The sequence below is a fragment of the Vipera ursinii genome, assembly GCF_947247035.1.
Source record: "Vipera ursinii genome assembly, chromosome: 5".
NCBI lineage: Eukaryota > Metazoa > Chordata > Lepidosauria > Squamata > Viperidae > Vipera > Vipera ursinii.
This window is the reverse complement of record NC_139518.1, coordinates 90241785-90269694: the sequence shown is the minus strand read 5'-3', so window position 1 is coordinate 90269694 and position 27910 is coordinate 90241785. Positions and strand designations below refer to the sequence as shown.

Here is a 27910-nt window from a genome sequence, read left to right as displayed (position 1 = left end):
GGTCACCTCTACCTTTTTGGTGAGCCATCTGTCAGCCATGTTATATGGGCTTATATCTGAGCGGCCTTGCAATGTCACACTTACAGGCTGATGGTCGCTATTGTCGCTAAGGTGTACTGTGACCTCTGAGAAGAGGTCAGCCTTATCTCTAGACACACAAAAGAGATCCAATACAGTACCTGAATTGGCTGAGTGGTATGTATAAGGGTATGTGTAATTCTTGTCCTTACCTCCCAAAATTTGGAGATTACCCTTAAAAATTAAGGAGACTAGGAGCAGGCCAGCGACATTACTTTTACAGTCTCTCGAGAGCCACTGAGGATGATTATCAAAGAACTCCCCTGGGATTCCCTTCTTCTGGGCAAGCTCATACAGAGAGGGACCCAGTCTAGCATTCAGATCTCCTAATAATACCACTATGGACTGAGGGTTCAGTATAAATATATCTTCTAAGATAACTTCCAAGCCCATTCAATATTCAGAATTATAGTGCTGGGATGTGCTTGGAGGAATGTACACATTTACCAATATTAACTCAAATTTGACAGCTAGGAAGAACGGATACTTATCTTCGTTATATAATTTCTCTCCCGGCCATTGCAACTCTTCCTTTATAAGAATGCATAGCCCACCAGAGGGTCTCCCTTTGTTCTTTGTTTTTAAGGCAGGGGAGGCCCATCCCTGAAAGCCTGGCAATTGTACTGGTTCATCCACTTCGGTTAGCCAGGTTTCTTGAAAGGCTATTACGTTAAATCTAGACAGAAAGCTCATTAGTCCACTATCAACCATCCCTTTCCAGCCAGCTATGTTCCAGGTCATCAACTGTATGGGGTTCTCAGAGGCAAGGTGGTCTGACTTGGTTGATTGGCTAGATGGTAAAAATGCCAGATGTCAACTTGACATTGGAGCTGGATCAATATCATCTAAGCTTCCCATATAAACACAGTTGTTGTGAGGTTCAATATTTCTCCTCATGGGTTGCAGAACTTGTTGTTGCTCCTCTATATCTCGGTTGCCAGTGTGCCTCTGCTCTTGCTCCAAGAATGATTTCTTTTCCAATGGACAGGTACTCTGGCTTGAGTCTATAAATGTAGATTTATGTCCATTTTTGGAGGGGCATGGCTGAGGGTTCATCTTGTGGAAAGATGTTGTGGGAACTTCTAAATCAAATGAGGATGTAAGCTGGATTATGTCCTTAGTGTTTGTCAGCTTAGGGGGCACTGTGTGATGAAGCCCTTTGTCTTTCAGTTGTTTCTCAGAGGCTGGGTCAGTCAGTGCAGTTACCCCACTCTCAGCCTGTGTGACAACACCTTTTTTTTCTGTTGAGGTAAAGGCAGATTGTTGATTAAATATCTTGTCACAAGGTTGTGTAGTTAGTGGAGCCAAATTAGATAGAGGCTTTGCTGTAAATTGAGTTGTCGTCAGTGCCTCTTTTAGGTCTTCCAATCTTTGAATGATGTTAACTTGCTCAGGTTCAGGCAATGCACTGAATAGGTCAATCAACATTTCCTCTGGCACATCCTCAGCAGTTCCTGCAGCTGTGGGTAACACAGTTCGTATATTGCTTCTTTGCTTTCTCAGGGTCAGTTCAGTTGCAGCAGCCTCAGGCTTAGTAGTGTGAGAGCTGTTGCAGCCTAAATTTAAAGCGACAGTTCCCTCTTGGTGACGCTGTTTCAGGAGTGGGCACACTTTTTCTGAGCAAAAGACCCTTATTGGAAATATTGAGAAGAGGTTCAGAAAGGGCTTCATTCTGAAGAGCATGGAGGGAATTGTGGGCTGCTTGAACGATAGGAGAATTCTCATACATTGTGTTCTTGCTGGCAGCCACTCTGCATGTAGTAGATCTATCAGAGTGAATTCACAGTGGAGCAGCTGGCTCAGAGACAGCCTAATAGCTTTTCTATTGCTCCAACGCCCTCTATTTACTCTTGTCATAAATTTGCAAAGTAACCTGGTTAGTTTGCAGTCTGTAGTTATATTGGTCATCTCTTAGACCATTGCCTGATTGAGTGTTTTCTCTGTAGGTGTTCAAATTTTTGGGAGGAGAACAAGGTCTTTCTCTAGTTTCATTTTCTGAGTTAGCCATTCCATGTCTGTCCATGGTTATCCTCCCAGGTCCTTCTACAGTATTTGGGTGGCTCCTAACAAACTTTGCAAAAGATTCTTTCACGCAGTCGACCTTATTTATGACAATTGACAAGAGATCATATATTGAGTTTACAGTTTGAGCTGTAAGCAAACATTGTCTAGAGAGGAAGTCTGTCACATTTTCCCCCTTCAAATTTGCTACATCTCCCTCCTGTGTAAAAGAGGCTGTTGCCAGATTCTAAGGAGGGGAGCCATTCTCCAAGAGGGAGGAGGACAACTCCACACGCTGTCTGCTCTCCAGTTCGGTTTGTAAGTCCCATTCCAATGAGTCACATAAATTAAATTTATCTGATAAGGTGCCTGAGAATGAGTTACTTACTGGAGCAGACTGTCTGTTTGCAATATAATCCTCCATTTAAATTTCAAAGAAAGATAGAATTTGTTGTTGTTAGCTGCGAAGTTGTGTCCGACCCATCGTGACCCTATGGACAATGTTCCTCCAGGCCTTCCTGTCCTCTATCATCTTCTGGAGTCCATTTAAGCTCACGCCTACTGCTTCAGTGACTCCATCCAGCCACCTCATTCTCTGTCGTCCCCTTCTATTGCCCTCAATCTTCCCAAGCATTAGGCTCTTCTCCAGTGAGTCCTTCCTTCTCATTAGGTGGCCAAAGTATTTGAGTTTTAGCTTTAGGATCTGGCCTTCTAAAGAGCAGTCAGGGTTGATCTCCTCTAGGACTGACCGGTTTGATCGCCTTGCAATCCAAGGGACTCGCAGGAGTCTTCTCCAGCACCATGTAAGCCTCCTTCTCCCACACTGCCCAGCATTGTTCTGTTTCAATTATCTTTCTTGAGGTATAAGCACAGGATTGTAGTTTTCCTTGTTCATTTTCTTGAAGTAAAACTGCCCCCACCACCACATCGCTTATATCAGCCTGAATAATAAACGGCTTCTCTGAGTCTGGGTGCTTCAGGACTGGCTCCACGGAAAAAAGTCTTTTTAATTTCTCAAATGCAGTTTGGCATTCCATGATCCATTTTAGCAGCTGGCTGGGCTTTGGCTTGTCCCCTCCCTTCATTCTCAGTACGTTTATGATGGGGAGAGTGTGCTGTGTGAAGGAGGAGATGAATTGCCTATGGAAGTTAGCAAAGCCCAGGAAGCTTTGCAGTTGTTTTCTGATGCGTGGAACCTCCCACTGTAGCACAGCGTGCCCTTTTTCTAGATCCTTCTCCACCCATTATGCGATATGTGATATTGGTGAAATTCACATGTTGAGAGCTTAGCATACAGCTTAGCCAATCAGAGTTTGTTTAAGACCTCTCTGACCAATTTTATGTGTTTGCTTTGGTTTTGGTATAAATCAAGGTATTGTCCAGGTACACCAAAACTCCCTTATATAGGTGCTCGTGTTGTTGTTGTTGTGAAGTCGTGTACAACCCATCGTGACTCCATGGACAACGTTCCTCCAAGCCTTCCTGTCCTCTACCATCTTCTGGTGTCCATTTAGGCTCACGCCTACTACTTCAGTGACTCCATCCAGCCACCTCATTCTCTTGTCCCCCTTCTTCTCTTGCCCTCAACCTTTCCCAGCATTGGGCTCTTCTCCAGTGAGTCCTTCCTTCTCATTAGGTGGCCAAAGTATTTGAGTTTCAACTTCAGGAGCAGTCAGGGTTGATCTCTAGAACTAACCGGTTTGATTGCCTTGCAGTTCAAGGGACTCGCAGGAGTCTTCTCCAGCACCATAGTTCAAAGGCTTCAATTCTTTGGCGCTCAGCCTTTCTTATGGTCCAACTTTCACAGCCATTCATTGCAACTGGGAAGACCATAGCCTTGACTATACGCACTTTTGTTGGCAGGGTGATGTGTCTGCTTTTTAGTGTGCTGTCTAGATTTGCCATGGCTTTCCATCCCAGGAGCAATCGTCTTTTAATTTCTTGGCTGCAGTCCCCGTCTGCAGTGATCTTGGAGCCCAGGAAAATAAAATCTGTCACTACCTCCATTTCTTCCCCATCTATTTGCCAGGAATTGAGAGGGCCAGATGCCATGATCTTGATTTTCTTAATGTTTAGTTTCAACCCAACTTTTGTACTCTCCTTCTTCACTCGCAATAAGAGGCTCTTTAGTTCCTCTTCCTTTCTGCCCTTAGAGTGGTATAATCTTAGGTTATTGATATTTCTCCCAGCAATCTTAATTCCAACTTTTGATTCATCTAGTCCTGCCTTTCTCATGATGTGCCCTGCATATAAGTTAAACAGGCAGGGTGACAGTATACAGCCTTGCCGGACTTCTTTCCCAATTTTGAACCAATCAGTGGTTCCGTGTCCAGTTCTCACTGCTGCTTCTTGACCCACATATAGGTTTCTCAAGAGACACATAAGATGGTCTGGTACGCCCATCTCTTTAAGAACTTGCCACAGTTTGTTGTGATCCACACAATCAAATGCTTTAGCATAGTCCACGGGTCGGCAGCCCACGGCTCCAGAGCCGCATGCGACTCTTTGAGCTGTGTCCTGCGGCTCCCAGCCGCCTGGTGCGCGCGCACCTCTTCTAACGGGCATTGGTGCGCGCGCACCTCTCCAAATGGAGAGTGGCACCGCCCGTTTGGAGAGGTGCACGCGCACCTCTCCGAACGGGCGGAGGTGCGCACGCACATCCCCAAACCTTTGGAGAGGTGCGCGCGTACCTCCGTGCGAACGGGCAGCGGCGCCGCTTCTTGGGAAAGCTGCCGTGGCCCGTCTACAAAGCTACCGCTTTTGGTAGCTTTGTAGACGGGCCGCGGCAGCTTTCTCAAAGAGCGGCGCCGCTGCCCGTTCGCGCGGAGGTACGCGCGCACCTCTCCAAAGGTTTGGGGAGGTGCGCGCGTACCTACGGTTGTTCGGAGAGGTGCACGCGCACCTCTCGGAATGGGCAGCGGCGCCGCTCATTGAGAAAGCTGCCGCGGCACGTTTGCAGGCTGCCAAAAGCGGCAGCTTTGCAGACGGGCCGTCGCCGTCGCGCAACCGGGAACCGTTTCCATCACACATTAAAAAAATGGCAACCGCGCGCGTCCGCGCATGCGCAAGAAAAAACTGTTTTGCACATGCGTAAAATGTTTTTTGCGCATGCGCGTGCATGCACACACGCGGCTCCCACTTTTTTTTATGTGTGATGGAACCGGTTTCCAGTGGCTCTTTTCCTTTTTCAGGTTGCTGACCCCTGGCATAGTCAATGAAGCAGAAGTAGATGTTTTTCTGGAACTCCCTAGCTTTCTCCATGATCCAGCGTATGTTGGCAATTTGATCTCTAGTTCCTCTGCCTCTTCGAAATCCTGCCTGTACTTCTGGTAGTTCTCGATCCACATACTGCTGGAGTCTAGCTTGTAGGATTTTAAGCATAACTTTACTAGCATTTGAAAAGAGTGCAATGGTGCGATAGTTTGAACATTCTTTGGCACTGCCTTTCTTTGGAATTGGAATGTAAACTGATCTTTTCCAATCCTGTGGCCACGGTTGAGTTTTCCAAATTTGCTGGCAAATTGAGTGTAGCACTTTTACTGCATCGTCTTTTAAGATTTTGAATAGCTCAGCTGGAATACTGTCTCCTCCACTAGCTTTGTTGTTGCTCAGCTTTCCTAAGGCCCATTTCACTTCACATTCTAGGATGTCTGGCTCAAGGTCAGTGACCACCTCATCGTGGTTATCAGGCATGTTAAGCTCATTCTTGTATAGTTCTTCTGTGTAATTTTGCCACCTCTTCTTAATCTCTTCTGCCTCTGTTAGGTCTCTGCCATTTTGGTCCTTTATCATGCCCATTTTTGCATTAAACCTTTCCTTCATCTCTCCAGTTTCCTTGAAAAGATCTCTGGTCCTCCCTATTCTATTGTTTTCTTCTATTTCTTTGCACTGTTCATTTAAGAAGGCATTCGTATCTCTTCTAGCTATTCTTTGGAATTCTGCATTCAATTGGGTGTATCTTTCTTTTTCTCCCTTGCCTTTCGCTTCCCTCCTTTCCTCAGCTATTTGCAAAGCTTCCTCAGACAGCCATTTTGCTTTCTTGCATTTCTTTTTCTTTGGGATGGTTTTAGTTGCTACTTCTTGTACAATGTTGTGAATGTCTGTCCATAGTTCTTCAGGCACTCTGTCTATCAGATCTAATTCTTTAAATCTATTAGTCACCTCTACTGTATATTCAACAGGGATATGATTTAGTTCATATCTGAGTGGCCTAGTGCTTTCTCTACTTTCTTCAGTTTAAGCCTAAATTTTGCAACGAGAAGCTCATGGTCTGAGCCACAGTCAGCTCCTGGTCTTGTTTTTACTGACTTTATAGAGCTTCTCCATCTTTGGCTGCAGAGCACATTGTCAATCTGATTTCTGTGTTGACCATTTGGTGATGTCCATGTGTAGAGCCGTCTCTTGAGTTGTTGGAAATGAGTGTTTGCTATGACCATCGTATTCTCTTGACAAAATTCTATCATCCTGTGCCCTGCTTCATTTTGTACTCCAAGGCCAAACTTGCCTGTTATTCCAGTTATCTTTTGGCTTCCTCCTTTAGCATTTCAATCCCCCATGATGATAAGGACATCATTTTTTGCTGTTAGTTCTATAAGGTGCTGTAGGGCTTCATAGTACTGGTCAATTTCATCCTGTTCAGCACCGGTGGTTGGGGCATAGACTTGGACTACTGTGATATTGAATGGTTTCCCTTGGATTCGAACTGAGATCATTCTGTCATTTTGAGGATTGTATCCCAGTATTGCTTTTCCTACTCTTTTATTGACTATGAAGGCTACTCCATTTCTTCTGAGGGATTCTTGCCCGCAGTAGTATACCTGATGGTCATCTGAATTAAATTCACCCATTCCTGTCCATTTTAGTTCGCTGATTCCTAAGATGTCGATGTTCAGTCTTGTCATCTCTTGTTTGACCATGTCCAGCTTTCCTTGATGTATGGATCTTACATTCCAGGTTCTTATAGAGGAAAAAATCTTTACAGCATCGTTCACCACCAGACACATCCACAGCTGAGCATCCTTTCGGCTTTTGCCCAGTCGCTTCATTCTTTCTGGCGCTACTAGTACTAGCCCTCTACTCTTCCCCAGTAGCATATTGGACGCCTTCTGACCTGAGGGGCTCATCTTCCAGCGTCATATCATTTTTCCTTTTGGTACTGTCCATGGGGTTTTCATGGCAAAGATACTGAAGTGGGTTGCCATTTCTTTCTCCAGTGGATCACGTTTTGTCAGAACTCTCTGCTATGACCTGTCCGTCTTGGGTGGCCCTGCACGGCATAGCTCATAGCTTCATTGAATTACGCAAGCCCCTTTGCATGACAAGGCAGTAATCCATGAAGGGGGGTGCTCGTGTAGCATCTTGTTTATCAACTGTGTGAACATGGCAGGGGCTCCTTATAATCCAAAGGGGAGTACTTTGAATTGGAAACAGCCAAGAGGGTAGTTAAACACAGTCTTCTACTCGACCCCTTCATTAATCCTGATGCAGTAGTAAGCCTCCTGCAAGTCTACTTTTGAGAACACCTTTCACTTGGAGAGGTGATCCTGCATGACCTTCATGAGGGGCAGGGGGTACACATTTTCCACACACATAACATTGAAACCTCTTTCTTTTTCTGAAACAGTACCGGGGTGCCATTCGGGGTCCCGCTAGTTAGATGAAGCCTCGGGCCAGGTTTTTATCTATAAATTGCTAAATTCCTGCAACTCCATAGGTGTTATGGAGTATATTTTAGGCTTAGGGAGCTTGGCACCAGGGATAATTTCAATGGCACAATCTGTGAGTCAGTGAGGGGAAAGTTCGTCCAATCCCTTCTCGCTGAGCACCCTCACCTTGCCACTTTTTGCCAACATTGCCTCTTCTCGATCTGGGCTCGCCTTCTCTCTCTTAGTACTCTTAGATGGGGTTTTTGGTTGTTTTGGGAACTGTAAAGCAGTAATAACTGCTTCTTTGAAAGAGGGCATCTTCCCCGCCGCCTTGAAGGAGGCGGTGGTGAGACCCCTCCTCAAAAAGCCTGCCCTGGACCCGGCTGTTTTAAATAACTATCGTCCAGTCTCCAACCTTCGCTTTCTGTCAAAGGTTGTCGAGAGCGTGGTGGCACATCAGCTTCCTCTTTTCCTCGAGGAAACTGATTATCTGGACCCGTACCAATCGGGTTTCAGGCCCGGTCACAGCACGGAGACGGCACTGGTCACGCTGGTGAATGATCTCTGGCGGGCTCGGGACAAGGGTTGCTCCTCTGTCCTAGTCCTATTAGATCTCTGAGCGGCTTTCGATACCATCGACCATGGTATCCTACTGCGACGGCTCAGGGGGCTGGGAGTGGGAGGCACTGTTTTACGGTGGTTCTCCTATCTCTAGGGCCGCTCGCAGTCGGTGTTGACAGGAGGGCAGAGATCCACCCCGAGGCCTCTCACTTGTGGAGTCCCTCAGGGGTCGGTTCTCTCACCCCTCCTGTTCAACATCTATATGAAGCCGCTGGGCGAGGTCATTCGTGGTTTCGGGGTGGGGTATCATCAGTATGCTGATGATACCCAACTTTTTCTCTCCACCCCGAACCAACCCAGCGATGCCCTCGCCGTGATGTCCCGTTGCCTGGAGGCGGTCCAGGTCTGGATGGGGAGAAACAGGCTTCGTCTCAATCCTGCCAAGACTGAGTGGCTTTACATATCGGCATCTTGGGCTAACCAAACTATTCCACCTTTAATGATGGGGGGTGAGGTGCTACCCCCCGTTGATAGGGCTCGCAACTTGGGCGTCCTCCTGGACTCACAGCTCAACTTTGAAGAACATATAGGAGCCGTGACCAGGGGAGCTTTTGCCCAGGTTCGCCTGGTGCGCCAGTTGCGACTCTACCTGGACCAAGATGCCCTACGCACAGTCACTCATGCACTCGTGACCTCCCGTTTGGACTACTGCAAAGCTCTCTACATGGGGCTGCCCTTGAGGACCACTCGGAGGCTTCAACTGGTGCAGAATGCGGCCGCACGAGTTGTGATGGGGGTTTCCCGATCCTCCCATGTAACACCTCTACTCTGTGAGCTGCATTGGCTTCCGGTTGCCTTCCGGGTGAGATTCAAGGTGCTGGTAATGACCTATAAAGTCCTAAATGGCTTGGGTCCGGGATATTTGAGGGAACACCTGCTGCCAGCATCAAGCTCCCTTCGTCCAGTGCGCTCGCAGAGAGAGGGTCTTCTCAGGGTGCCGCCGGTAAGAGATTGCCGATGGATAACACCCAGGGGGAGGGGCTTTTCTGTGGGTGCGCCTACCATATGGAACCAGCTGCCCGTGGAGCTCAGGACTGCCCCTGACCTACGCTCATTCCGCCGGGACGTGAAGACTTGGCTCTTTGAGCTCTCTGACCCAGGCTGAGAATTTTTTTTATTGAAAAGTTTTAAAATACAATTTTCCTTTAAAAAACCCCCTTCCCCCTCCCTCCTCCCCTCCCTACCTCCCCCCTTCCTCCCCCCTCCCCCCTCCCTCCTCCCCCCCCTCCCTCCCCCCAACCCCCCTCCCCCCCCGACTTCCCAGAGCTAAATACAAGGTATATATGTATAAAAAAGCAATCATAAACAACCATATACTAACAACTATAAATTCTAAAATCCATCACTCTCTAACTTATATAGGATCAAACAAAACTTAGCATTATTAAATATATATAGAAGACTAAAATGGAAAAAGAAAAAAGAAAACGAAAGAAGACTTATTCAAATGCTACATAAAACTTCTTAACCCTATACTTGTTCTGGATAAACTCAATCCATTTTCTCCATTCCATAATATAATGTTCTTGCGAGTAATCTTTCAAATAGGCCGAAATCTTCGCCATCTCTGCCAGGTCGGAAACCTTTAAAATCCACTCTTGTATAGTCGGCAGTTCCTCTTTCTTCCAATATTGACCTATCAAAAGTCTTGCTGCCGTAACTAAATTCAACATCAACTTGGAGTCCACAACTGTAGCGTCAACAATTATTCCCAACAAAAAAAATTGCGGACAAAACTTTATCCTCCGTTTAAAAATCTTCTGCATATTCCACCAGACTTTTATCCAAAAAGCCTTGACCTTTTTACATGTCCACCATATGTGAAAATATGTTGCATCTTCATCACCACACCTCCAACACTTAGGCTGATAATTCGGGTACATACTTGCAAGCTTTTTAGGATCTAGATGCCATCTATAAAACATTTTATAAAAGTTCTCTCTTAGATTTTGAGCTTGAGTGAATTTTACATTCCTCACCCAGATCTTCTCCCACGTGTCCATTGTAATAACTTCCTGAATGTTTTGGGCCCATTTTATCATACAATCCTTAACAAGCTCTGTTTCTGAATCGATCTCTATCAATGCAAGATATATCCGTTTAATATGTGCTGGTCCCTGATTTCTAATTTGCTTTATCAAATTTTCATCAGTCATTGCAAATCCATTTTTTTGGTCTTCTTTCCACCTGGCCCGTAACTGAATATATTGAAACCAAGACCCAGGCTGAGAATTTTAACTGGGTTTTATTTTCAGGGATAATTTAATCTTTTATTTGTCTTTTAACTTTGTATTTTGTATTGGTATGATTTTAAAATGCCCTGTAAACCGCCCTGAGTCCTTCGGGAAAGGGCGGTATATAAATCTAATAAAATCTAAATCTAAAATCTAAAGTCTATCTTCGGGTTCCATTTTTTCAGCCACGTCAACCCTAGGACGAAGGGTCTCTTTGCGGCTCCTTAAAGTTAGCCCCAGTGCAAAGCTGGCCAGGACACCTCCTGCAATGGACCCATCAAGTTGGCAAAATGCAATGGGTCGAAAACCCCAGTTTCCGTACCAAGGTGTGGCTAATCATGCAACTGGCACAGCCTGAGTCTATTAGCATGTTTAGGGCCACCTTCTCCTCCTTGCCCAAGATTAACATGGGCATGGTGAGTGGTGCGATAGGCCCACTTACCAAGGGGCTGCCGTCATAATCGCTCTCAGGCATCCCTACTCCATTCCCCTGTGCAGTCGAAGTTCCCCCTGTTGGTTTTGGGGCTGAATGGAACTCCACGACCTCTTTGCTTTTCAGGGCTGAATCTTTCGGGTGCTGAGTGGCTCTCATCGCCTTCCCTCTGGGCAGACACTCCCCCTTTTTTGCTGGGTTTTTTGCACAGCACTCCAGGGCACAATGACCTTCCTTCCTGCATTTGAAGCAGGCGGTCGAGTGCGGCTGAGTCATTGTGGGTTTGGTTGCCTCCGCTTTCTTTTCCAGGGGAGACCTCTTCCAAATTTTCCCTGACTGGTATGGGTTGCAGTTCTGGTCAATCTTTGCTTCTTTGGCCAGGATGCCTCAATCGTGTACCTGAACTGGGGCCTCGGAAGCAATGCAGGCATTGTATAGGTCATTGTTAAGCGTGTCCTGGAAACAATTCTCCAGGATGTCCTCTGGCCAATAGAGGCAACACGCCAGGTCATGGAACTCGTCCGTGTACTCGGCTAGGGGGGATCATCTTTGTCTGACTTTTTTTATGCAGCCTTCCTGTCTGCTAGGTGCTCTTCAAACTGCCATCTCAGGGCTGATATAAAACGATTGAAATTCCATAGCTCTGGGTCATTTGATTGTGCAGGGTCACCATCCACCTGGTGGCAGCTCCTTCCAGAGCCAGGCTTTTGTGCGGCATACCAGAGCACAATGGCTCTCTTTGCCACACTTGAAGCAGGCTGTTGAGTGCGGTTAAGCTGCTGTGGGTTTGGTTGCCTCCCCTTTCTTTTCCAGGGGAGACCGCTTCCAAGTTTTCCCTGACTGGTGTGGGTTGTGGTTCTGGTCAATCTGCTTCTTCGGGCAGGATGCACCAGTTGTGTAGGTGGACCAGGGCTCCATGGGCAATGCAGGCATTGTACAGGTCGTTGTTGAGCCTGTCCTGGAAACAGCTCACCAGGATGTCCTCCGGCCAATTGAGGCGACATGCCAGGTCTCAGAACTTCTCTGTATTCGGCTACATGGCAGTGCTCTTGCCTGACCTTTTTAATGTGGCCTCACACCTTTCAGTCGGCTTGGTCAGGGGTGTCAAACTCAATTTCATTGAGGGCTGCATCAGCATTGCGGTTGCCCTCAGGGGGCCGGGTGGGTATGGCCTGGGTGGGCGTGGCCTACTAGGTAGGCGTGGCTAGAGTGTGTATGGCCTACTGGGTGGGCATGGCCAACTCTACATCGTTCACATCAAGGGTGCCTACGGGGGCCTGGGCAGGAGTGGGACAGATCTGAGGGTCTCTGGCAGAAGGAGGGTCTCTGGGCCAGGGCCAAGGCAGTGGGGGACATTCCCTCACTGTTTCCAGGATGGCTTCGCGGGCCACATGAAACCACTTTGCGGGCCGGATCTGGCCCCTGGGCCTTGTGTTTGACATGTCTGGGCTAGGTGGTCTTCAAAACCTAGGGCCGACATGAAGCGATTGATGTTCCAGGTCTCTGGGGCTTTGGAGTTGTGTATGGTCAACATACAATGGGCTGCGGTGCCTTCCAGGGCCAGGGTGACAACTCTGACTCCAGCTTCCTTGCTAGGGAGGGTCCTCCTGTATATTTGCATATAGATGAGAATGTGAGCAAGAAAGAATCCCAATTGCTGGGGATCCCCATCAAACTTCACCCAGAGGGGGACCAGCTTCGCTTCAGGCTCGGATGGCAGGGCTCTTCCCCTAGCTGCTTGGGGAGCATTTACTTCCAGGGGCTTGGCCCCTTGAGGAGCAGCTGGGGTGCCTGCCGCTGTCTCTGTAGAGCCGGCTGACCCTGCTGCGGCTTCAGTAGTCACCAACTCGCTTTTGTCTCCCATAGCTTCTTCAAGTTGTTCCTCACCTGTCCCCTTGTGTCGCTTGGACTTTGCTTTCAAGTGCTGAAATGCTTCCACCATGAAGTGCATTGCCTGCTTCAGGATCTGGTCTACAGGGTCTCGCTCCCCCTCGGTCTCCTCGTTGTGATAGATCAGTTCCATCTTGCATTTTCGACTGCCCTGGGTGAGGGCTACGCGTTGTGCTCTCCCATTACAATCTCTTTTTTCCCCTACCGACTGATCACCTTTATGTCGTGGCTTCCTCCATGATGGCTGTCTCTCCCATCCATTCGGAGGGACTCTCTTCAGGATGAGTCTTGGTGACAGACTCTTCCCAGCACTTGGACTTATCCTGCTCACCGCCGTGGAGCGACATTGTGTACATGGTCCCCATGGTATGGCAGACGCCTCTCTGAGTTGACCACTTTGCAGATCTTTCTTAATGTAAGGTCGTGCCACAGATAGTACTCCAAAGAAAGCAGAACTCTTGAAACAGGCATTGTTCAAACAGGAACTTTTATTGAGAGTCAGTGAAAGCAGAAAGCTAAGCAAGATCTGAGGGATTCCCGCGCAAACCGTTACATTAATGTTTCCTTTGACAAATCACTCCTCAATGTCCAACTGTCCAGCATGTCTTCAGCCAATCCACAAGTGTGAAGTTGAATCAGAATGATAAGGGATGGTTCCCAGGCGTTGTGTCTTCTTTTTACAATGGCTTGAAGATAAGGCAGATGGCTCCTGGCACATTCCTCTCTCTCTTCACACCCAAAGCGATACATCAAAAGGTAGTGAGAACAAAGTAAAGGAAATACATCTGTGAGCCCCCCTCTCAACAGAGTGAAACCTCCCCCTTCCCGTCAGATTGGCAGAGCCCCGAAAATATATTTTGAAGGGGTCTTGACAGTTATATTTGATAAAAAATTCAGAAGTACATGTGTGAAAAGGCAAGTCATTGTTCAATAACAAATAAAGCACAACAAAAAAGAAAAAAACATGCCCCCCAAAAAAAAGTGGGGGAAGGAGAAGAATCCCAGTTCATGACATGGGGCCAGATTACTTATAGGACTGTCTCTCATGAGTGATATGTACCCATCCTGTAAGATACAGCAGAAGAGGCATTCTCCAGATCCTGTCCATTAGGGACTGTAATCTTTTTCTTTTTCTTTTTTTTATAAATATTTTATTAATTTTCTATTTTTACAATCAAGTGCCTAATAGACAACGTGATGACTGAGTCTATTAGTGATTCCGTGGTACATGTAAGCTTTTTCAAATAAATCCAATATTACACCCTCCAGTATATCCTTTCTTCTTCTGGTAATAGACATTTTTCCACACTAAGCAAATACAATTCTTATTGTTGTGAGTAAATATACAATTGCCTATCAACATTTGCTACATTTTTCTAATAGTGTCAATAACATCAGTTTAGAATATCTTTTCTAACCAAAGTATATATTAATTGCATTTGCACTCAATGCTCATTTATTGAGTCTATATCCTATTTTTGCTTTTTTCAATTTTAATTTCCCATCCATATTCAAAATATCCCAATCATTTATAATTTCAGAACTAATTACTTTTGGGTAACCAAAAGCTTCCCTTATTCAAAGTTCTTAGCATATTCTTTTTTAATGTATATATAAATATTTTATTGATTTTCTATTTTCACAAACCAGTGCTCCATAAATAATGTGGTGACTGAGTCCATTAATAATTCGGTGATGCATATAAGTTTTTCCAACTAAGTCCAGTGTTACACCCGCCAATATATCCTCTCTTCTTCTGGTAATAACAATTTTTCACATTAGGCAAATACAATTCTTATTATTGTTAGAAAACATACAATTGCATATCAACATTTATTACATTTTTCTAATCATATTAGTAATATCTGTTTAAAATATCTTTCCTAGCCAAAGCATATCTTAATTGCATTTGCATTCAATTTCCACATATTTAATCCATGTCCTATTTTTGCTTTTTTTTTCAATTTTAATTCCCCATCTATGTTCAAAGTATCCAATCATTTCTAATTTCAAAACAAGTAATATTTGGGCAACCAAAAGAATCCCTTATTCAAAATTCTTAACATATTCTTATTTCCCTTTTCATACCAAGATATAATATTCTGATTACAAATCCTAACTGTCTGATTATGATAATACTTCTATTTCTAACAATCTATTCTTAACCATATTCAAACCTCTAATCAATAATATACCATCCCCTCTAATAGGTCAAAACTTCTATTTCCTTCAGTGTTACTCTAGCTTTTTTTCTTTGCCAACTAATTTTCCAAGTTAGTGCATTTAGGTCATCAAAAAAATTCTTCCTCTATTTTTATATATATTATTTGGAACAAGAAAAACAATTTGGTTAAAATGCTTTTAGAAGAGCTAGCCCATTAATATTCTTCTCTGGTTCCCCACAGTTCTGTTAACGACTTTATCTTCCATTCCATCAGCTCTCCTTTCTTATCCAGTATGTTCTGAAACCTTGGTTTATAAAAAGTCTTTTCCATTTCCAATATTATCGTTATATTGTTTTCATTTATCTGAGTCTGACAATATATTTCCTCCTTTAAATCATTAATGTGTGCCTCGGCATTCTCTAGTTTTCCTTCTATTTTCTGGGTTGCTGGTTCCTTCTCTGTAGTTGCCTTCTAAGTTTTAGATTTGAGTTAGAGAGTTGTTCTTTTATCTCCTTTGTGTTATTAGTAACCTGTTCACAAACTAAAATAATTGTTTTTGTATTAATTTGAGCATAGAGAATATTTCTTTATGTGTTTCATCAGTATTTTCTTGGTGATATGACAAGTTAAGGCTGCTGGGAACAGATGTTAAAGATGATGTTTTACTAGTTAATGCTGAGTCTGAAATATCCATTTTATTTTGTTGTATTTTATTTTAGCTTTATAAGTAGCCTTTATAGATTTATCCAACCCACTGTCCATACCTGAATCTCCCCTAAGCAGATATAAGTAAAGTTCATATTTTTCTGTCCAATAAGAAATATATCCCTTCTGTCCAGGGAGAAAAAAAAATCATTGAGGGTTGTTTAACAGCCAAAATTTATAATCCAAAGTGTTCCATATATTTCTTCTACAAAAATAAATAAATAAATCCACAATACAGTTCTGGAAGTCAGTATTTATGTTCAAAATTCAGACAGGCCAAGTTTTAAATAGACTGTCGCCAATAAATTAAAAGACGCTCCTGGGGAGGAAAGCCATGGCAAATCTAGACAGCATACTAAAAAGCAGACACATCACCCTGTCAAGAAAAGTGCGTATAGTCAAGGCTATGGTCTTCCCAGTTTGAATGTATGGCAGTGAAATTTGGACCATAAAAAAGGCTGAGTGCCAAAGAATTGAGGCCTTTGAGCTATGGTGCTGGAGAAGACTCCTGCGAGTCCCTTGGACTGCAAGACGATCAAACTGGTCAGTCCTAGAGGAGATCAACCCTGACTGCTCTTTAGAAGGCCAGATCCTAAAGCTAAAACTCAAATACTTTGGCCACCTAATGAGAAGGAAGGACTCACTGAGAAGAGCCTAATGCTTGGGAAGATTGAGGGCAAGAGAAGAAGGGGACGACAGAGAATGAGGTGGCTGGATGGAGTCACTGAAGCAGTAGGCGTGAGCTTAAATGGACTCCAGAAGATGGTAGAGGACAGGAAGGCCTGGAGGAACATTGTCCATAGGGTCACGATGGGTCGGACACGACTTTGCAGCTAACAACAACAACAAGTTTAAAATGTTTATCATCTCTGCCACATAGATAAGCAGCCCGTAAGCCTGTTTCTTTTCCCCCCCTCAACTGTAATTTTCAATAATAAAATAATTCCAAGGCCAGTCAAAACGTTATCTAATTCTGGGCTTCAAGCCAGATTTCTTTTAGACATAAAAAAGTTGTAGTGCTATAATTCACCACTAGATGTCATCAACACCACTTTCTGGTTTTTAAATCCAAAATATATAGTTTATTTATTTATTTATTTATTTGTTTGTTTTTATATACCGCCCTTCTCCCGAGGGACTCGGGGCGGTGTACAGAGCAAGGTAGGTATACAGTTAAACAATAGTAAAAAACAAATGAAACCCCAAGAGCTATCAGGCCAGGCCGGACTGCTGGAACAGGTAGGTTTTTAAGTCGCGCCGGAAGGTGCGAAGGTCGGGGGCCATCCGGATTTCGGTAGGCAAGCAGTTCCAGAGGGTTGGCACACCCACTGAGAATGCTCTCCCCCTGGGGGCCACCAGCCGGCATTCTCTGACCGGTGGCACCCTGAGGAGGGCCTCTCTGTGGGAGCGCACAGGACGGAGGGGTGTTGACGCTGGCAGTAGGTGCTCCCGTAGGTAATCCGGACCCATGCCATGTAGGGCTTTGTATGTCATCACTAGCACCTTGAATTTCACTCGGAAGGCAACTGGAAGCCAGTGCAGCTCACGGAGGAGAGGTGTGATATGGGAGTATCGGGAAGCCCCCAAAAGTGTTCGTGCAGCTGCACTCTGCACCAGCTGAAGCTTCCGAGTGGCTCTCAAGGGCAGCCCCATGTAGAGAGCGTTGCAGTAGTCAAGGCGAGAGGTCACAAGTGCATGGGTGACTGTACGTAAGGCATCCAGGTCGAGATAGGGTCGTAGTTGGCGCACCAGTCGAACCTGAGTGAAGGCCCCCATGGTCACAGCTCCTATGTGATCTTCCAAGGATAGCTGTGAGTCTAGGAGGACACCCAGGTTGCGGGCCCTTTCAACAGGGGGTAATAACTCACCCCCGATGTTAAGGGATGGAATGCTCTGAGTATCCTGGCATGCCGGTATGTACAGCCATTCAGTCTTGTCCGGGTTGAGTTGAAGCCTGTTCCTCCCCATCCATTCCTGAACCGCTTCCAGGCAACGGGACATCACATCGAGGGCATCACTGATGCTGTTTGGAGTCGAGATGAAAAGCTGGGTGTCATCAGCATACTGATGGTACCCTACTCCAAAACTACGAATAATCTCACCTAGCGGTTTCATGTAGATGTTGAACAGGAGAGGCGAGAGGACCGACCCCTGAGGGACTCCACAAATGAGAGGCCTCGGAGTCGACCTCTGTCCCCCTGCCAACACCGACTGCGAGCGTCCCAGGAGAAAGGAGGAGAACCACCGCAGAACCGTGCCTCCCACTCCCAATCCCCTGAGGCGCCGCAGCAAGATACCATGGTCGATGGTATCGAAAGCCGCCGAAAGGTCTAATAAGACTAGGACAGAGGAATGGCCCCTGTCCCGGGCCCTCCAGAGATCATTCATCAGAGCGACCAATGCCGTCTCCGTGCTGTAGCCCGGCCTGAAGCCCGATTGGCACGGGTCTAGATAATCCGCTTCATCCAGGACCTGAGGAAGCTGATGCGCCACCACACTCTCAACAACCTTCGCAAGGAAGCGAAGGTTGGAGACCGGACGAAAGTTATTCAATGAAGCTGGGTCCAAGGTGGGCTTCTTGAGGAGAGGTCTCACCACCGCCTCCTTCAAGGAGGCGGGGAAGTGACCCTCACTCAGAGAAGTAGAGATGACCGCCTGAAACCAGCCTCGTGTCCCCTCCCGAGCTGCATAAGCCAGCCAGGAAGGGCACGGGTCCAATAAGCATGTGGAGGAGCTCAACCTCCTCATAATCCTGTTCACTTCCTTTGGAGTCACAGGATCAAACTCCTCCCAGATGACGTCGACAAGACTGCCCATGTCCTGTTCCTCAGACTCTGCCCAGTTGGAGTCCAGGCCGGTTCGAATCCAAGCGATTTTATCCAACAGATATTGACCAAATTCCTTGGCTCGACCCTGTAAGGGCTCCTCCCTCACCTCTTGGTTCAGAAGGGAGTGAGTCACTCTAAACAGGGCAGCCGGGCGATTATCTGCGGACGCGATGAGGGCGGAAAAGTAATTGGTTCTCGCCGCCCTTATCGCTGTGAGATAAGACCTGGTGTGGATTCTTAGTCGCAACCGGTCGGATTCGGATCGACTGGATCTCCAACGGCTCTCTAGGCCCCGTCTCTGACGCTTCATCTCCCGGAGCTCCGCGGTGAACCATGGGGCTCGCTGGGATCTGCGCCGGGTCAAGGGCCGCAAGGGTACAACTCAGTCAAGTGCCTCTGTGGCTGCCCTTTCCCAGGCTTCCACTAAGGCATCAGCCGAGCTGTGAGCAGGGAGTGCAGGTGGGATCCCAAGCGCTGCCTGGAACCTATCAGGGTCCATTAGGCGCCTGGGGCGGTACCATCTGGTTGGTTCCGCGCACCCACGGCGGGGGGTGGCAAAGCGGAAGTCTAGCCGTAGGAGGTGATGATCGGTCCATGACAGGGGCATAACGGTTGGGGAGCCCCCACCAATATCATCACGCCACCGTCCAGATAAGAAAACCAAGTCGGGGGTGTGGCCTCCCTCATGAGTCGGTCCTGAAATTATTTGCGACAGGTCCATGGCCGTCATGGAAGCCATGAACTCCCGAGTTAGTTCGGACGATCCTCCTAGGGACGGCAGGTTGAAGTCGCCCAAAACTATGAGTTTGGGGAATTCAACTACCAACCCCGAGAGGACATCGAGTAGACTTTTCAAGTCTTTTTCTTTAGAAGAAATAAAAATAAAAAGGTCTTAAAAATACTTTCAGTCCCCAAATTTTCAAAGTTTAAGTATATTTTAGTTCCAGTTGGTTCGCCAGTATCCCCAAGTATTAATTTGCCACTTTTTTGAGGGATTGGGGCAAAAAATCCCTTTCCCTCTTTCATTGGGGGAAATACTTTTGGCAGCTTTTCAGGAAGAGGTCTCAAGATCATAAAGAAAGAATCAGGTCTCATCCAGTTTCATCCACGTTGCTGTAAAAATGCTTTGTAGTGCTTGTTGACTTCTGTAGTCCACAGCTTAGGGCTGGCTACATCAATGCAGCGTTTTTCCCCTACCGGTTTGGAGGGCTTCCTCAGATCAAACAAACGGGGGGGGGAGCCATCCCCCAGCGATCAATGAGCATCCCCTTCTTGCTTGCTGCCTCTATGGGGCGACTTTTGACCCTTTCCGGGGTCCCCCAGCAGGAGGAAACCAGACAGGAGAGACAGAGCCCTGTCCTTAAGCGTCTGCATCGCCAGGAAATGCCAACCGGAAATCCATTCTTAGCATATTCTTATTTCCCTTTTCATACCAAGATAAGATATTTTGATTATAAATCCTATCTATCTAGTTATAATAATACTTCTGTGTCTAGCAATCTATTCTTAACCATATTCAAACATCTAATTGGTAATATAACATCCTCTCTAATAGATCAAAGCTTCTGTTTCCTTCAGTCTTACTCTAGCTTTCTTCTTTTGCCAACTAACTTTCCAAGACAGTGCATTTGGATCATCAAATAATTCTTCCTCTATTTTTGTGTATATTATTTGAAACAAGAGAAACAATTTAGTTAAAGTAAACATCCTCCCTCCTTCTCCAGTTCCCCACAGTTCTGTTAACAGCTTTATCTTCCATTCCATCAGCTCTTCTTCCTTATGCTCAAATGTGTTCTGAAACCTTGGTTTGTAAAATGTCTTTTCCATTTCCAATATTATCGTTGTGTCTTCTAAGTCTTCATTTATCTGAGTCTGGTCATTAAGTTTCTTCCTTTAGATCCTCAATGTTTGTGTCAGCATTCTCTAGTTTTCCTTCTATTTTCTGGGTCGCTGGTTCCTTCTCTGTAGTTATTTTCTGAGTTTGTTAATTTAAATTTAAAAAAAATGTTCTTTTTTCTCCTTTGTATTATTTTTAATTCATCATGAGCTAGAGCAATTGTTTCTTGTATTAATTTTAACATAGAGAGAATTTCTCTCTGTGGTTCATCAGTATTTTCTTGGTGATATGGCAAACAGGATTCTTGAGATAAATGTTAAGGTTGGTTTTTTACTATTTAGAGCTAACTATGGAACATCCATTTTATTTTTTGTAAGTAGCCTTTATAAATTTATCCATCCAACTAGCCATTTTTAAACCTCCCCTAAGTAGATATAAGTAAAATTCAAATTTTTCTGTCCAATGAGAAATATATCCTTTCTGTCCATGGCATCAAACGCCCTTCGCCCAGTGCGCTCCCACAGGGAGGGTCTGCTCAGGGTCCCGCCGGTAAGAGATTGCCGGCGGGTGACACCCAGGGATAGGGCCTTCTCAGTGGGGGCGCCTGCCCTCTGGAACCAGCTGCCGGTGGAGCTGAGGACTGCTCCCGACCTCCGATCATTCCGCCGGGGCCTGAAGACCTGGCTCTTTGAGCTCTCGGGACCAGGCTGAGGAGACATTCATTTTAATTGGGGTTTTTAATAGTACAGGGTTGATTTAATATTTTTTAAATTGGGTTTTAACTTTTGTATGGTTGATTTTTAACTCCCTGTAAACCGCCCTGAATCCTCAGGGAAAGGGCGGTATATAAATGCAAAAAAAAAAAAAAAAAAGAACCATTACAGGTTGTTTAACAACCTGTTTAAGCTTGTAAGCCGCCCTGAGTCTTCGGAGAAGGGCGGGATATAAATGGAATAAAAATAAAAATAAAATAAATCAAGATTTATAATCCAAAGTGTTCCATCATATCAGCAATAGTTTATGTTTCTTCAACAGGAAAATAGTTCTACAATATAGTTCTGAAAGTCAGTATTTGTGTTCATAGTTCAGACAGGCCAATTTTAGAGTAATATTATCATCTGCCACACAGATAAGCAGCCCCCAAGTCTGTTCCTTTTTGTCAGCTGCAATTCTCAAAAGTAAAAGCTTCCAAGGCCAGCCAAAGTCTTATCTTACTCTTGGCTTCAAGCCACGTTTCTTTTAGACATATATAAGTTGTAATGCCGTAATTCGCCACTAGAAGTCACTATCCATTTTTCAGTTTTTAAATCCAAAACTTATATTGTAAACTTTTGAAGTTTTTTTTTAAAAAAGGTCTTAAAAACACTTTGTCCTCAATTTTCCAACACACACACACACACACACACACACACACACAGAGAGAGAGAGAGAGAGTCCCCTAGTAATTAATTTGCCACTTTTCTTTTCCTGAGGGAATGGGGCGGAAATTCCCTTTCCCTCATCGCGGGGTGGGGAGTGCTTTGGGCAGATTTTCAAGAAGAGGTCTTAAAGTCATAAAGAGAGGCTTAGGTCTCACCCAGTTTCATCCACGTTGCTGTAAGATTGCTTAATAGTGCATGTTGTCTTCCATTGACAGCAGCTTCTGACTGGCTACATGAATGTAGCCAGTCTTTTCCCCGCCAGTTTGGAGGGTTTCCTCGGATCAAATGGGAAAGGCTCAAATCAGAAATTATTCATTAAAATTATTCTCAGCTGGTTGTTTTTTCAAACACAATTTAGCAATTCTCAGGATTGTTCAAATTTACCAAAACAATATCTTTATATTAATTCTGATTCAACATTCTATATTCTCCATTCTAATTCCCCTGAGAGTTTTTACTGCCGCAGAAGTCCCCTTCCTCCAATCATGTCTGGGGAATTCTTTTGTGAATGTATCTGTTCCAGAGAATAAATTTGCAAAATATTAGAGAGAAAGAGAATAATAGTCTCACCCAGTTCCAAAACATGGTGTTGCTAATCTGCTGATTGGCCCTGATCAGCAGCCTTCCGGCTGTCACTAACTTCCTAACAGGTTGCATAGATGCGGTCTGTCTTCCTCCTTTTGGTTTGGAGGGGTTTCTTTGGATTGAACGGGCTGACCGCCGTCTGCCCATGATCAACAAGGATTCCCTCCTTTATTGCCACCTCTCTGGGGCAACTTTTGGCCCCTTAGGACCCCCTGGCAGGATGAAATCAGCCATGGGAAGCGGAGCTCCGCTTTCCCTCACCTGTGTCGCCATGACACCAGCCAGCTGTCAGTGTGCTGCTTCTTGAGACGCTCCTTTGTTGCCTTAGCCATGTGTCATTGCCATGTTGGAATACCCATCCATGACCCATTTTCAATGCTCTGGCTGAGGGAAGGAGGTTCTTGCCCAAGATTTGACAGTACGTGCCCCCGTCCATTGTCCCTTTGATGCCCCCTTAGCAGAAAAATACCCCCAAAGCATAATGTTTCTACCTCCATGTTTGACGGTGAGGATGGTGTTCTTGGGGTCATAGGCAGCATTCCTCCTCCTCCAAACATGGTGAGTTGAGTTTATGCCAAAGAACTCAATTTTAGTCTCATCTGACCATAACACTTTCACCCAGTTCTCCTCTGAATCATTCAGATGTTCATTGGCAGACTTCAGACAGGCCTGTACATGTGCTTTTTTGAGCAACGGGACCTTGCGGGTGCTGCAGTATTTCACTCCAATTGTTTTCTTGATGACTATGGTTCCAGCTGCCATGAGATCATTGACAAGATCGTCCCGTGTAGTTCTGAGTTGATTCCTCACTGTTCTCATGATCATTGAAATCCCACGAGGGGAGATCTTGCATGGAGCCCCAGATTAAGGGAGATTGATAGTTATTTTATGTTTCTTCCATTTGCAAATAATCACACCAACTGTTGTCACTTTCTCACCAAGCTGCTTGGCAATAGTCTTGTAGCCCTTTCCAACCTTGTGTATGTAGGTCTACAATCTTGCCCCTGACATCTTTGGCAGCTCTTTGGTCTTGGCCTTGGTGGAGAGTTTGGAATCTGGTTGATTGATTGCTTCTGTGTACAGGTGTCTTTTATACAGGTAATAAGATGAGATTAGGAGAACTGCTGATTTGAAAGGGGATCAAATACTTATTTCACTCACTAAAATGCAAATCAATTTATATCTTTTTTGAAATGTGTTTTTCTGGATTTTTGTTGTTATTCTGTCTCTCACTGTTAAAATAAACCTAGCATTAAAATTATAGACTGATCATTTCTTTGTCAGTGGGTAAATGTACAATATCAGCAGGAGATCAAATAGTTCTTTCCTTCACTGTAAGACAAAGAACTTTTTAGATTTCTTTGTGTAGTTTATTTGAATATAAGTGTGAATAAATAAACCAGCCAACTCATCTTGGGGCTGCCAGACTTGAATCTCAGCATGATTCTTCCTTCACTGGAGGAATCTTTTCTCTGTTGTACAAGTAATTTTTATGATGTTTAATTTTGTCTTCTGATTTAGAACTTTCAGCCATTGAAGCTATTGTTTTTCTTCGACCTTTTCTGGAAGTTATTCGATCAGAAGATACTACAGGCCCGATTACTGGACTGGCTTTGACATCAGTAAACAAATTCCTTTCATATGGACTAATAGGTATGGATTGAGAATATTTTCAATTTTATTATCAACTAAAACTGATGACTTAGAGAACCATTCTTTGCCTGAGAATTATATATTTATGATCCCAGAAGAACTGAAATTCTGATTGGTTTTTATAATAAATAGGATTGTTTTGTCCTGAGTCCCTTTGGGAGAAGGGCGGTATAAAAATCTCAATAAATCTAAATCTAAATCTAAATTATATATGGCTAAAAATAAAAATATTGATAATGAAGGTAGTTGTCACTTAACATCCCCCCATGAATATAAATGTGGCATATTTTACTAAAAAGTCTGTTTACTCTGAACTTTGTTTATTATTTTGTGTTCATAGATTCAAATCATGAGGGCACAGCTGAGGGAATGGAAAACGTGGCAGATGCTGTAACACATGCCCGATTTGTGGGCACAGATCCTGCAAGTGATGAGGTTGTCTTGATGAAAATCTTGCAGGTATGCTGGACATGGTGGAAATCTTTTGGATTATATGTATCCTGCAAAACTGTGATGTACATTGTGATCAGAACTTCATCTGAATTCATGGGAATCCTGTTAAGAGACTCTGACTAAACATATGACACAAAAAATTGAACATCTTTAGTAAACATTTTCTAATTTTGTTATGAAAAAAAATGTGAAACTAGAATGGTTATTTTTGGGGAAGTAAGTTGATTCAGATGTTCTAGACCAGTGTTTTTCAATCAGTATGCATATCACTGGTGTTACTTTGGCACATGGCAGGTGGTACATGACATTGTCTTAGACAAGATAAAACCATTAGACTTTTCTCAGCGTTTTGCATATGAAATGCAGTCAAATCCATGAGTCATCATGTATTATTCATTGGATTGGAAAGACTTGCCATGGATTTGTTTCCGCATTTTCTATGGAGGAGTTGAAGGCTTTCAACTGATGACTCTTCATTTCTTGTTGCACTGAAAATAGCCGGAGAACATATAAGAAAAGGCAAGAAACTTCAACATCAAATGTCTGATACGTCGGCTCCACTCATATGCGCCTATGTTTACCAGTCATGACAGGTCACCGGATTTCTCCTCACCATCTGGCTTGTCATTTTTCTCCTTTCCAGTTATTCAGTTTTGCTACCGCTCTGTGTGGCAGTGTGAGACCAAAGTAGTGATGCACATTAATAAATATGGATAAATTCATCATACTTTCGTCAGTGCAAAGGGAAAGTGATTCATCAAAGGAACTGCCACTGAAGAAATAAAAATTGGCAACTAATCAAAAATACAGTGAAGATTATTTGAAGTTTGAATTTTATTTTGTGGGAAGAAAACAATCAGCAGCTTCCTATTTGTGTTATCTGCAATGAAGTACTATTCAAGCATTCCATCAAGCCTTTGCTCCAGAGACATTTAACAACAAAACATAGCATGCCAAAAAGCCAGTGGCATTTTTCGTAAAGAAGAGAGACGAACTTATAAAACATTGTGCTACTTTCGTGAAGTCCACAACCATCTCAAAAAAAATGTCTGGAAGCATCCTATAAATTGTCCTTGATAGCAGCTAAATGAAATAAGCCTCACATAATCGTTGAAGAAGTTGTGGTTCCCTTTGCCATTGCAGTTACTTCAATTCTCTGATGAAAAATGACTGATGCTATTTGTAATATTCCATGTTCTGACTGTCCAAAGATGAATATAAGATATGGCCATGGATGTTACTCAATAAGTGGTGGAAAAAAATCACAGCAGCAGAAAAATTTGCATTTCAATTGGAAGAAAACATTGACATTGCTGGTGAAGCGCAATTAATTGTCTTTGTGCATATTCCTGATTCAGACGGTATACTGGAACACTTATTATTTTGCTGCCCACTACCTGGCAGAAAGACTGGGAAAGATATTCACAATAATTGACAATTTTTCAGTGAAAAAATTATGGAATATTATGGACTTGGTGTGTAGCAATTTCTTCTGATGGTGCATCAGCTATTTCAGGAAGAACCTCAGGCGTGATAGGATGAGCTAAGACAAGAAATAGTTCCATTGTTTCAAAGCATTGTATCTTGCATAGACATGCATTTGCTTCTAAACGAATGAGCCCATCGTTACATGAGATTTTGGAGGATGCTGCAAAAATAATACATTTCATCAAAAGCCGGCCATTGAATGATGTTTATTCTGACAATTATGAAAGGATTTGGACTCTGAGCATAGCACGCTTTTCTTTCATACAGAACTACATTGGTTATCGAGAGGTGAAACATTATTGAGGTTATTTGAGCTACAAGATGAAAAGCACCTGTTCCTGATACCCAGAAGACATTTTTAAACTTTTCTTCTAGGGCTGATGAAACATTCCTCAGGAAGTTTAAAAATGTCTTCTGGGTGTCCTGTGTTGGCTATTTGGCTGACATATTTGAAAAGCTAAATGAATTAATTGGTTGCTGCAGGGCCACAGTTATAATGTGTTTATCATGGGAGACAAAGTTCATGCATGCTGCAAGAAAATCTCCCTGTGGATAGGCCAAGTAAAAAAAGGAAATATTGCATCATTTCCCAAGGTGTCAGATTTTATTGAACCGAGTTTGGTTGTATTTTCCCTTCGTGTCAAAAGCATGTGATATTGGAATTTGTTGAGTTGCATCACCCTTCATAATGGACAATGCTATGAACTCTAACCTTTCCTCTCAAGAGCAAGAAGCATTCTGGAATTGACATCAGACTGCAACTTGAAGGAACTTTTTAATGAAAAAACACTGACCGAGTTCTGGAGCCAAGTTGCAAAACTGTACCCGGAGGTTGGGGGAAAAGCTATTGTAGCATTACTGCCATTTGGTTCCACATACGTATGCAAGTAGGTGTTTTCTTCATCGACATGTATAAAAACTAAGGAAAGGAATTGTCTTCAGCTGGAATCTGACTTAATTTTATCAGTAAGCACTCTCTAGCCATGAGTGCAGAGGTTAATGTCAGAGAAACAGGCACAAGTTTCCCATTAAAAGTGTGGTAAGTAGGTGTACTTTACCACTTTTTTCCTTTTTTTTTTGGTAATCAAGTTTTTGACACCTTGCTAAGCCACTGTGGTACTCGAATATTGCCATGTCCTAAAGTGGTACAATCTGTGAAAAGGTTGAAAAGCACTGTTCTAGACAATAAGATATGAATTTAATATGGCTTTCTCTATAAAAACTGAACATTGGTTATCTCCTTGGGAGTCTTCACAATATATTTTATGGAAATGAATCATGCCCTGATCAAAAGAGATCCCTGCAGATCTTAGAAAAATGGTCATTAATACTCAGGTTACAAAACTATTGCCAAATAACATACTTCATTGCCAGTCCACTGTGAAATAAATAATGTACAGACTGAAAATAAAATGCAATACCATGGGGGCTTCCGGTTTGTCATGCAGTCGCTATGGACGGCTGGGAGACTTGCTCTCTTTCCCCCGTTCAGTTTCGCATCACTGAGGGGCCCCGAGAAGGGCCGAAAGTCGCCCTGAAGAGGCGACCAGCAAGGAGGGGCGCTCGTTGGATCATGGGAGAGCCGCAACTCTCCTGTTAAACCTGGAGATCCCTCCAAACCGGCGGACAAAAGGACCGGCCATTATGGCTAATCCCTAGGCTGTGAACAGCTGAAGTCACATTTTCCACCAGGCAACTCTTAAAGCAGCGCGGAAGAGACTGGGTGAGATTTACCTCTTTTATACCCTAATTACTTTCTGTAACTCCTTAAGCTTGTAAGCATTCTCCCCCCTGCAGTGAGGAAAGGGGGACTATTACCCTCCCTCCAGAAAGAGCGGTGACTAAATACCCAGGGGCGTTGGTTGGAAAAGTA

The 27910-nt window shown here is 44.2% G+C and overlaps 1 protein-coding gene across 5 annotated transcripts in view; it reads left to right on the top strand.

Annotated features, from left to right (window-relative positions):
- Nucleotides 1–27910, top strand: part of GBF1 (golgi brefeldin A resistant guanine nucleotide exchange factor 1) — a 343732-nt gene that overhangs the window by 86867 nt on the left and 228955 nt on the right. For all 5 annotated transcript variants that reach the window (XM_083364149.1, XM_083364148.1, XM_083364146.1 and 2 more), the window contains exons 4-5: nucleotides 23965–24096; nucleotides 24437–24555. In XM_083364149.1, the coding sequence (XP_083220275.1) occupies nucleotides 23965–24096; nucleotides 24437–24555 (251 nt within the window). The remainder of the gene's footprint in view (nucleotides 1–23964; nucleotides 24097–24436; nucleotides 24556–27910) is intronic.